The 11,968-nt window shown below is 42.7% G+C and overlaps 1 protein-coding gene across 1 annotated transcript; it reads right to left on the bottom strand.

Annotated features, from left to right (window-relative positions):
- Nucleotides 1-3,377: 3,377 nt before the first annotated feature.
- On the bottom strand, nucleotides 3,378-11,091 carry fzd4 (frizzled class receptor 4). Its single transcript, XM_024277764.2, has 6 exons — nucleotides 10,512-11,091; nucleotides 9,054-9,191; nucleotides 8,512-8,895; nucleotides 7,959-8,104; nucleotides 5,871-6,118; nucleotides 3,378-5,787 (listed from the first exon to the last, which is right to left on the bottom strand). Exons 1-6 carry the CDS (start codon nucleotides 10,752-10,754, stop codon nucleotides 5,369-5,371), a joined length of 1,578 nt encoding a protein of 525 aa, XP_024133532.1. The 5' UTR covers nucleotides 10,755-11,091; the 3' UTR covers nucleotides 3,378-5,368.
- Between the last annotated feature and the right edge of the window lie 877 nt (nucleotides 11,092-11,968).

The raw sequence follows: 11,968 nt of genomic DNA, 5'->3' as shown, positions 1-11,968 counted from the left end.
AAGAAAAGTCTTAGTCATATGCACCAGTATGGGGTTGACGTATGGGGTACAGGTGCAGGTTTTTGGGTTGTCCAGGTCCATGGAGGATTGTATGGAGAAGCGGCTGCATCTTATGGGGAACACAAGTGTGTCTTGGATTTTCCTTGATGCTCAGCAAACGTAAAGGACGCCATGAAAATGGAACGTACCATTGTCGTGGGTGTGATAAGTGTATCGTGAAGTATTCGTAAGGCTAATAGCAGTTGCTGGCACTTATGATGTACATGTGATGCTGTTGCCCTCATGTCACACACTTCAGTAATATCTCAGTATGACGTCTGTCATGCACATAATACACAAGTGCCTGTAGAATATCCACACAAACTACATCAGAATGTTTCATTTCCTAACAGTCAGGCTGCACTCAAGGACCACGCTACCTATCACATTAACAGCACTAATAGACTATTGCGAAGTCTGGAGGATATCAGAGGGTTGAAAAAATGAAAAATTACGCTCCCCCGAGCAAATACAAGCCAAATAAGGGTCTCACCTACTTTACCCCTACTTACTTTTACATGTTGTTCACCACAACTTGTCACCTGCAGCATGCCTGTAGATAAAAATCTGCAAGAAAGTTGTCACTTCACGAGGTCACAGAGTCTTAAAATGTTGTGCATGCCCCGTGCAGTTCCACTCATAAAGGCAGTTGTGACTCAGGCATAAAATATCCCACATGGTGATGAAGTGTTGACATTTTTTTCCCCCATAGCATTTATGTGAGAACGGGAATGGTTTTTTAAGGAGCATGTATCTTTATGCAGGAGTAGTGTGTGGATGGGGGGGGGGCTACATCTGGAAACAATAGACCAGTAGATGCTGTCACTTTTCCTTTAGCTCAGGATTTGGCGTTTGCACTTAAACAAACACTCACTTCTCTCAGTAAATTACAGGAAGGCATTTGGAGCAGCACACTTAAATATTTGGACTCTTGTTTGCAGACACACACACACACACACATAATCATTTGTCTGCTACTCAGACGAGCTCAAAGATTGCTCAAATTAAACATCACTCCTGGATTGTAAATAACAGCCTGGATAAGTGTAGCTGGAAGACTAAAGTACACCTCAGTTGATGCTTGGATTAGTTTGTGCTGGAACACAGTCCTGTGCGTGATGTCTGGAACTGCGAGGTTATGAGTACAAAACCTCGGTAATCTCTGCAGATCCTCATTCATCCAGGTTGATCCCATCGGAGTTGTTCGTAAAGTCAACAGGAATTGGTTTGTGTTTTATTATTGAAGATCTTTCTTCTCCAGAAGAATTTCTAACTTCTGGAAAACAGTGTTATCAGGCCTGGCTTACGGGCTCTAAGGATGAAGGTGTTTAATTAATTTTGACAATTAAAATGAGTTACTATTGATGGCAGAATAATTGTGTTTCCACTGTGTAAAAACTGTTTTGTTTTTACATAATATGCAAATATAATAGTCTAAAATGTCAGAAAAAGAAGCATTTTTTCTGTTACTTACAGATTCTCCTACTTAAAATAGTATGTACTCCTATGTACTTTACTGCATTGGATCCTGCAATTCAAGGTAGTTCACATTTAAAAAAAAAATAATAATAAAATAAAAAATAAAAACAGCCAAGTTCCATGCAGTAAATTGGTTCACTGATTCAGACTTTGCATCCATTAGACATCTATATTTGACACACTTTCAAAGTCTACAACACGAACACGTCTCAAATTATCTCTTTGGATTCCCTAATTGTTCTTTTTCTTAGGATTCCCAAATATGTTTAGTAGATTCCTGATGTCATAGCTTTACTAACATAGAAAAACTAAAGTGGACAATGGCCGGCTCAACGACAACATTTAGCAAGACATATCTGACAGTTTCACTGTTAAAACACTTTGGTTATTTCTTCAACCAAATTCTGAGGTTATTCGTGATGAGAAATATTTCTGGGCTTCTTTTTGGAGCAATACTAATTTTTAAGGTTATAGTGGCTTCATTTGAACCTAGTTTATGTTTTTTCTCCTGAGTTAAAATAACTCAGCATGTTTATAATCCAAGTTAGGTTAAAAACTTGGATTATTTTTAACTATAGAGGTTTTAGTGAGTAGACCGTTCAGTTAGCTAACGAGGATTATATTTGAAATTTCAGGTTTATTCTAGTTGTCGCTTGTATCAGTTAGTCTCATCGCATTATTTATTATAACTATTATCATTACTATACATTTATTTATTTTTCATCCATGTTTTTACTGTTTTCTCACTTTTAGCCAGAGCCAAACCACACAGAAAGGTTTCCATCGATCATTTATTTATTTTGTTTATTTTTTTAATATTATTATTATGATTTATGTATTTTTCTTATGTTAGGGTTGATTTTTTTTTTACGTAACAACAAGTTTCTATAATCAACAATGTGCTCTTGTTAAACTATAAATAAAGTTATTAAAAAAAATGTTAGAAAAATCACCTTAATAATCCAAACAGGAAACAACACCTCCTGATGGGACATGTATCTCACAGGGATGAGGAGCAGCAGAGCGGTTCAGGGATCCTGCACACTGTGAAGGAGGTCATGGCCTTGAGGAGGCACGGTACTGCTGCCGCTCCGCCCACCAGGGGCTCCTGCAAGGAGAATTAATTCCTTGATTACAATTTCTGCCCCAAAAAATATTTTAGTATCTACTTAAAACTTTAGCGTTCTCCATTTCTATTTTTCATTCTCCTATCTTATTTAATCTTTATATTTACATTTAAAGTGGAATCTACAACGTTGCTGAACAAGTATTTATGGAGTAACACAAACAACGTTGAACTTCTGCACATATTTTCAGCTTTTAATGCAAAATAATTTGAATTTTTAAGACTAAAATGACAAACAACGTAAAAGTTTAAGATGTGAAAATACCTGAACATCTAAACATTTACCCTCTGTCATTCTTCAGATTATTAAAGCCTATAGGGGGGTTAGAGTTAAAGTAAATGAATCCTGAAAGCCTCATCTGAAAGCTTATGAAGAGCCAAAACCTAATTAGTCACTTCAGACAAGAGGTGGCAGCATTGTCCAACCCAGCTAATAATGTGAACAAAGGTCTTCATCCTGTCTCTTGGCTAAAGAATAAAGCTTAATATATATATATATATATATATATATATATATATTCTTTTAGCTATTGATAAGAAAATAATAAATGTCATTTAAATGTCTAAATGAGTATTATACATATTTAGCAAAACTGCTTTTAACTACCTATTTTGTTATATGGATAAGCAGATTGATTGGAGATTTTATTTAGTTTTGTGCAGCAAGTTTGCACAAAAAAAACATTTCAAAGTTGCAATGTGAGGTGAAAAATGAGAGCAACATTCGAACAAATTGAAAACCAAAAAGGTTTTATTCATCCTCTTCTGATACAAAAAAGTTTTTTTTAAATAAACAGGCTTTTGAACATTCATCACTTCTTTTTACAAAGATAAATTAATACACACAGGACACTGTAAAGACAATGAGCGATCTATACAAGGGAGTGTTTCAAACCTTCAAAGCTACAATCTGTGCTGAGGAAATATTCTCAGCATTGATTTATTTCTGGAGTTAAAAAAAAAAAAAAGTTTTTTTTTAAATCTGTGCTGCCGGTGGTTGAGTGGTACACACTCGCTGTCTTTCAAGGCACATTCTGTGATTGTTTGGAAAAGTTACCAGGAGCTCAGCATGGTCACAGGAAGAGAGATGCACATTAAGACAGTTTAAGACGGAAACTAAAATAATTCGGTTTGCTTTAAGTGATAATTGTTGTGGTAAAACCTGGGCTTGTGGTTTCACTGGAGCCGTCATCTCCAGATGGACTCAAAGCATTAAGCAAAGGTTGAAGTCACAGGCGAGGCACTATCTGGTAACAGGCGGATTCAAGTTTTTTAAGCTCTATCGCCGCCCGCTGAAATGCAAAAGGGACAACCATCACTTTAAGACACATAGAAAGACTCAACAAAAAGGATTGTCAGGCAAACACACAGGAGCTGTTTGAATCTTTCAGTTGAAAATACTTGACCTAAGTTTAAAAATACACGCAAATGTGAAGCACGGAGAACCTGGTATGTCTGGGAACGGAAGCCTTAAGGTGCATGAAGGCGTTCGCATACTGCATAGGAGACGGGCGGCAGCTGTCCCTTCGTGACCCAGAGAGAAAGAAACCTTTGACGGGGATCTTCATGTCCTTTTTCCCTCTCCTCATCATTTCTGACACAGCAGTCGGAGATCGAGTTGGTGGATAAAAAAACTAGACAGCTGGTGGGTGACCCTTCGAATCCAAACATACCTCGAATGTTTTAGCCGACACAGCACGTTTAATGCCAACACGGCATTCTTTCCTTTATTTTTGTGCATGCTCGAGACTTTTCCCATTACGCATATTTTGGCAAGTGATTGTCCAACGACTTCCTTTTCAGAAACATGGCTTCAACGTTTGATATAAAGGGCGATAATTACATTTTCTGCATTTCATGATACGCTTGTAAAGATTTTCATTTAAAATGCAGATATCATTGGAAGTCTACATTTACCAGCTGCATCAAAAGAGACAGCGGGTTCTGCTCAAGGCTGGCAGTGTCACAATATTTTACAAATATCTGCTGCATCAGTGACAACTCTGTTGTGCATATTTCTATCGCTTCCAACACGTCAGATATTATACATTTCTAGTGCATTCTTGCAGCTTTACAGCTGGTTTCCCAAACACATTGAGGCAGTAAAATCACCTTTACTATGAATTCAAAGACAATCAGATCAGTGGTTAAATTAAATAAAAAAGATTTGAGGACATAAAGCAAGATGTCATGATTCATTTGGAAACTGAGGCTAGGTTGTTTTGGGAAACTTCAGCCCAAACCTGCATAATATCTGCTCCAGTGTAAAAATGTCAAACTTCAAAAAACAAAACAAAAAAGACGACAGCTTAAAGGTTTACAGTGTTCAGCAGCTCGATTTGTTCTGCTGAAAATTCTGGAGAAAAAAGAGACAGAGAGGTAGAGATGGTGCTGTACAGCTTATCGGTGGATCTCGTTTGCATATTGATTCCACTGTTGTGCCTTTTCTGTCTCTTTTTTCCTTTTCTTGGCCTCTCTGGAAGTCAGAGCGAGGTAGAGAGGCTGCTGCTGAAGCATGACGCAGTCATCTTATTTTCTCCTTCACAACCTCTATTAGAGGCACAGAGGGCTCATGTGATGCCATTTCATCCAGTGGCTCCATCCCAAACGTCCCACTATGGGTCACATTTTTACCCCGCCCCCTCAATCTCCTTATATTTTTTCGATCCTTCATTCGACAGTACATTTTTAAGAAGATTTGCAGAACCGGTTTTCAGTCCACTTTCACACCACTGTCTCATTTCCTTTGCTGGGTTTGATCCAGCCCTCTCCCGGCGCGCTCTTGCCACCTCGCCCGACGTGGCCCTCTCTGAGCAGCCGGGACGAGCAGCGCTGCCACGTGTGGAGGGTCTTTGCCGACCAGATCCACATCCCCGACGTGATCCCCACCAGGAGCGACATGAAGATGCGGAGCATCTCGGAAGTCACGTAGGAGTCGTGGGTGCTGGTCTTGAACTCTCCCCAGTGAGAGAGCTGGTAGAGGTAACAGCCGATGACGGTGGAGGCCGGCACCGTGTACAGTACAGAAAACACGCCGATCTTCACCATCAAGCGCTCCAGCTTGTCTGTTTTGGTGCCGTCCTTCTGCAGATTGGAGCGGATCTTGAAGAGGGCCACAAGGCCTGCACAAATGAACAGGGTTCCTGCAAGAAACAAATGCGATGAAACCTCCGGAAACCCAAATTGAATCAAATGCAAACGATAGTTTTTATTGTGCTGGACTTGCCTATGAGGAGGTATGTGGCCAGTGGAGCCACAACAAAGCCCGTGAGCGCCTCTTGCTGCTGGTTGCCGACGTAGCACAGCCCAGTCAAGTCGTCCGCATCCACCAACCTCATGATGAGGATGACGATGGTCTTGGCGGCCGGGATGGCCCACGCAGCGATGTGGAAGTAGGAGCTGTGCATCTCGATGGCCTCATGCCCCCACTTTAGTCCAGCTGCCAAAAACCAGGTCAGGGTCAGGATCACCCACCTGGCAGAAGGTGAGAGAAAGATGCTGTCAGGGATCATTGTGGCTTTAGAGCTGGTTTCCCTCACTCCTACTTGTAGCCGCCATTGTTTGGTAATGTCACATGATCAGGTGGGCAGGTCCAGGTATTCTTTGTGAACTGCTTCGTTTATCATATTTACCTAGAATGATTTTGGAAACCTTAGAAGGATTTTTTTTAAAGTTGCCACCTATTTATTTTTATTCAAGAATAAACTTTTTTGTTCGAAAAGTATCTATTTTTGTGCGTTACTAACTGGCTTAGTGTCTCAGTTGACTGGCCAAGCTTTAAAGTTGCTCCACTCCTACTTATGCGTGAACAGTTCAAGGACAAATGTGTCCAGAGTAAATCAATTAATACAACATTTTTGAGTGGTATTTGGTGCATACTCAGGTAGCACTTTACTTCCTTTACAGTCCCAGTCCCATTCACCCCTACACACACACATTCACACACTGGAGCCAAACGAAAACCACCAGGAGCACCATGGGGTTCAGCGTCTTATCCAAGGACACTGACCAACACATTCTCATTCCCAACTCGTCACATATTGATGTTTGGTTAAGGACCCCTCTGCGTCAGAAATTGGCGTTTTACGTGTCCCAAACTTGCCGTTTTTGATGTGCTGGCTGTTCCCATTAAATCACGGGTCCCCTACCTCATGGCAGCGAAATGGAACCGGTCGAGTACCAAAACATGGAGTGCACCGGTACCATAACCCAATAGCGGTACCCTGACATGGTACCAGGTCGCATCTGATACCGTGTCCAGCCCCAGTTCAGGTCTGATACTGCGTCTGGTACTGTATCCGGTACCACATCCAATGCTGGGTTAGGGATAGGGTGCTGGTTTTGGGTACCAGTACTGGACGTGTCCCAAGGACCAGGCTACACCTGGTACCGTATCCAGTATCATGTCCTGAGAGTTGCAGACCCTTGTTTTTACGAACAGCAGATCAAAAAATGACAAGTTGGGGACACCCAAAACGTCAAAAAAGTGACACAGATGGGTCCTCAACCAAAGGTCAACATGTGACGACTTGGGGGTGTAGATGTATTGCACTGACACATGGGCGGGAAAGTTGGGAACCAAATCTTCTGATAAGAGGCTGACCACCCTACTTTTGCCCACATTATTTTTGAATGCTGTGGTTTTAGAGGAACTATATATATCTAATCTACAAACAAGTCCAAAACTGGTGGTATATTTGAGCCGCTGATGACCTCTGGGGCTGCACAGTGGGATCTTCGAGAGTGGAGTTTGCATGTTCTCCCTGTGCATGTCTGGGTTTCTCCAGAGTCCCAAAATATATTTTATAGTTTCATTGCAATGCGAGACCCTACGACAGACTGGTGACCCATTTAGGGTGCACCCCACTTTCGCTCAACAGTCAGCTCCCAAAAGAGATTCAGTGCATCCTGCGGATGGATGATGACCACTGGAGCATCATAAAGCTTTGTCCTCTGTGTTGAGTGCTCATAGCCTAATAGGTGGATGATTAAAGTAGCTGATAGTTCTTAGATTATTCCGACTGCAGGATGAGGGAAGATTTCTTATTTAAACCAGGAAGATAAACAGGAAACCTGCGCCACAGTGAAATGGAAAAAAGAAATGCTGTGACAGCAGTATGTTTCCACTGCGACACATCAGTGCAGCCTTCACTCCAAAGGACGCACTATAACAAAGCTTTGAATGGGAAAACAAATCCACTAATACAGAGGTTATGGGACAGGATGAAGGTCTAATGTTCCACCACGATACCATAACAGCCCAGCGTTGACAATGGAAAACTGGGACAAAAAGGTTTCATATGTTTAAACTCACCAAAGGGAGGAGGCCATGCCGAAGAAATAAAGCAGGAGGAAGACTATGGCACAGCCGGTGCTCTTTAATCCTTCCTGTACCAGAACTGGCACTGCAACGGCGTCCAAGTCACAGGAAACACGCTCCCTCCCAAGAGTCAGACGGACCTAAAAAGTTCACGCAGTTAAGTTGATGACAGGAAAGGACAAAAGTTTTTTTTTTTTTAACATTGATCATCCTATTAAAAGTTCAGAGTCTCTTAAATTCAAACTGGATTCTGTTTGTGATTACTACCAACATAAAATGTGGATCTGTTTTTAACATTTACATTTAAAGCCAATTATGCTTGACTTTGACAAACACTTTCTATATATTTAGGGAGTAATACTAAACAAAGACCTTTAAAGACCCATTTTGATGAAAATTGTGTTTTTTAACATTTTTCTGATGATGGTGGACAGCTGCAAAGCAAAATAAGCAAAGTATTCTAAGTATTTTTTATTCAAATTGTTGTGAATCAGGAACAGACAAAATTGTCCAAGAACTGATTCCTGAATAAATCTCCTGAACTCACCAGGTAGGCCACGCTGTACAGGTTGCAGCACATGGAGAGAAAGATGATGGGCCTCTCGGGATACGAGAACCGCTGCGAGTCCAACAGGAACGTCAGGACTGTCAAAGTGGTCGACACGAAGCACAGCACGGCCCACACCGCCATCCAAGCATCTGTGAAGACTTTGGCTCCTCGCCGGTAGAGGCCGTTGTCGTAGCCACACTGCAGAACGCAGCTTTCTGTCTGCTTGAGCCAAGTGTACTGGTCGGGGGCAGAATCCAGAGCCTGGCAGTCGTGATCGAGGGGATTGTGGACCGGTTGGTAGGGCGGGTCCTCGTCACCTGGACCCTCCATGCACATGTGGTTGTGGTCGTTTTGTGGCGGGAAGCGGCTGCAGTTCAGAACCTGAAGAGGAAACACAAATTCATGATGTTGTACAGATGAACTGCTTCGTACACTAGGTTACATATAAATGAATTGTGTGTGACTCAGTTTAATATAATTTATAGGTTATTTTCACATCTGATCAAATTATATTGATCTGGGCGACAAATTCGACTCACCTCGGGCCACATAAAGCCAAACCCATGCAGAACCGGGAGGCATTTCCTCTTGACAGACAGACACATGCTCCCACACGGTCCGATGGGAATGGGAACTTTGTCCGTGCACATGGGGACGTACACTGAGCAGAGAAAAAACTGGAGAAGAAACAGAAAAAATGTTAAATTTAGAAAAACATATTTTTGTAACACAAAATTCAGGAAAGTCTGAAATGTACAATTCTGGAAGGATTTGTTTGAAAAAGGACCATTTGAATTTTACTGAATTCAGAGAAGTCAGAGTGTTTATGGAAGATTTTACTCTTTTTTTGAAAAATAAAAACTAAGTGGGTCGCATATGTGAAGTAAAATGAAAGTCAATAAAAAGTCAAATCAAGGTTTACATGTTGGGAACAACACTTTTGTACACAAATCCACCATATCTGATTTTTTCTTCTCAACAAAATCATGTTTCAAAGCTTATAATGCAGCAATTTTCATCCTTGAGGTATATGATGGACAGATGAACATTTGGTGTGTTTGGGGGGCTTCTGGGAGCCAGGAGAATCTACAGATTCTCAGAGCTGCTCTGTGAGTCAGTGGACCGAGGAGGAGCCTTCAGCGGCGGCTCAAACCCTCGCAAACGTTTATACAAGTGGGAGATATTAGGTTTCACGCAGCAGAATTTCTAATGCTTCCCACGGTGAGCCACGCATACTTAACCAGTGACGGTAATGTAACTCATGTAGGTGTCCCCCCCCAACCGTTTGTAACCTGAGCGGCGCCGCTCCAGTGCTAAGAGCTGCTCTGGGTTCCATTCAGGAAGCCTCCCATTAGAGCTGATGTTGGGACAGTTCCTGACTCCAAGCAGATTGTGTGACAGCCCATCTTGCAACTAGTGGGGGGGTCATGGCAGTGCCCCATCACCACCCCATTTATGCTTGCCTCATATACTTTATGCAGTTAAAATATGTTCCAGCTGCATCCTAATAATCCAAACCCAGTTTGTGAATGTTCACATGAGCGGAAATTGAATTTTTTTGTTATGTCACCAAAGAGAGTCAAAAATAAAATTTCAGTAAGAAGGGGTGGATGCTTTTTTTTTTTTTTTGCTTAAGTCAAACAAGTAGCATTTGTCTGAGAAGACTGAGGGCAGCTTTGTGAGCAGGAAGACAGTCCTGGAGAATCAGCTGTTGCTGTGTGGGCCATGAACTCGGAATGTCAACAGACCTTCCGGGAGGGGGTGAGGGGGGCATTTTCAATTAATTTAGCATGCCAGCCTGGCATGAGGGGCAGAAGGAGGGGGTGTTCCTCCGTCTACTTTATAAGGATGGGGAATCAGCCCATCAAATGCTGATTATTGCTGGCTCCATCTGTCTGAGCGGCGCGCGGATCCGCTGGTAGCTGTGCGGGTCATGTGCTCTGCCCCCCTCACACAAATATAGCGCACTCTCTGTGTCACAAAATACAAAGTAGTACCTTGAGCTGACTGGAGCAGCCGTACTGGATGAGCGGCATAAATGTGGTCAGCTGCAGCTCTGCGTCCGACTGCAGCATGTTCCCCACCAGGTTTGGCATTTTGGTGACATTGTAGCCGAGCCCCTGGCACATGCTGATCCGGATCGGGTCGCAGGTCATCTCCTCCATCTCGTCCCCGAACGCGTAGACGGCGCAGAGCGCACGGAGCAGGAGGAGCAGCGCGCCCGCGGAGAGCCCCACCATGATCACCCCCTCAGAGGAAACGGTCTCAACAAAGGCTGGAGGGGTCGCCCTGGAAACGGGAGCGCGCAGGTAAAGTCCAGCGGGACAGAGAGCGCATGTGCTCCGTCAGATCAAGAGTTATAACATTCCACCTTTAAAAAAATCCAACAAGGCTGTTATGAAACATCCTCAGGTCCATGCGTAAAAGATAAAAAAGAATCTTTCCAAACTGCTTAAAAAAGATCAAATATTGGTTTAAAGCATCCACATCCTTCCAGCTCTGGTTCCTGCGCGCCGACGCGACGTGGAGCGGCTGCGTCTGCGCCTGCAAGCCTCCAGATCTAAACTTTATTGTGTCTGTGACCGGAGACTGATTTCCCTTTCCAAAGGAGATCTGACCAATCCCGGCGCGGGAGTTGGGTTTCCCGGACCAACCCGTGGCCAGGAGGGCGGGGTCCCAAAGAAAAACAGAGGAGCGAACCGCATCCATCAGCCTACTCCCCTCTCTCCTACTATTCTCGAGCTCTCCTTTGGAATCTCACTGTTTACTGTGCTCTTACCTCCTATTTTGAAAATCTTTTTTTCTCTGTTCTTTTATCCTCCTCTCCTTCTATGACAACTTTTCTCTTTTCTTTCTTACTTATTTACATCCAAAGCTCCAAACGTGCCCCCCTCCCTCACTAAAAGGCCACTCAGCTTTAAATAGTCTTGACATTGTGATTGAAAGTGGGGCGTTAAGGGATATTGACGCATTGCAGGTCTGTTTTGCATTGCAATGAAAGCCCTTACTGGACAGGTTTTGTTTGCAAGTGGCACCCCAGGACGGGAGAGAGCTCCATTCTTGCAGCCTGAAAAAGAGAGGAGAAAAAAAAGCTTTTTGGCTTCAGTAAGCTGAGAGTTCAGGACTGTTTGAATCCTGTTTTTTCAAATGCTACAGAGTTACTAGAAGCATCTGCAAGCCATAATCAAATGTAGCTACAGAAGTACACAAAGTTGAAAAACTTTCAATCTTTAAAAAGGTCAAAGTTGTGTGCTTATGGATCCTTATCTCTACTCTGTAATCCAGACGTCACATGTGTCGTAAGTCGTTTGATTAGGTGCTGAAACTGCTGACAGTCCTTATATTTACTACATAGCAGGAGTTCATCCTGACTTCTTTATTTATACTGAAGGATCAGTCTTAAGCCTCGTTTCCACTGAATGGTACGGTCCAGTTTGGTCCGCTACTTTGAGCG

This window comes from Oryzias melastigma, linkage group LG13 (genome assembly GCF_002922805.2).
Source record: "Oryzias melastigma strain HK-1 linkage group LG13, ASM292280v2, whole genome shotgun sequence".
In the NCBI taxonomy this organism is placed as follows: domain Eukaryota; kingdom Metazoa; phylum Chordata; class Actinopteri; order Beloniformes; family Adrianichthyidae; genus Oryzias; species Oryzias melastigma.
This window is presented reverse-complemented; position numbering and strand designations above follow the sequence as displayed.

Bases quoted from the DNA above. Each gene is read 5' to 3' on its own strand.
- fzd4 (XM_024277764.2), bottom strand. From the start codon at position 10,754: ATGGTGGGGCTCTCCGCGGGCGCGCTGCTCCTCCTGCTCCGTGCGCTC. The intron at 8,105-8,511 runs GTGAGTTCAGGA...TGAACTTTTTAG, and splicing joins TGTACAGCGTGGCCTACCTG to GTCCGTCTGACTCTTGGGAG. The intron at 6,119-7,958 runs GTGAGTTTAAAC...ACCTTCTGCCAG, and splicing joins GGCATGGCCTCCTCCCTTTG to GTGGGTGATCCTGACCCTGA.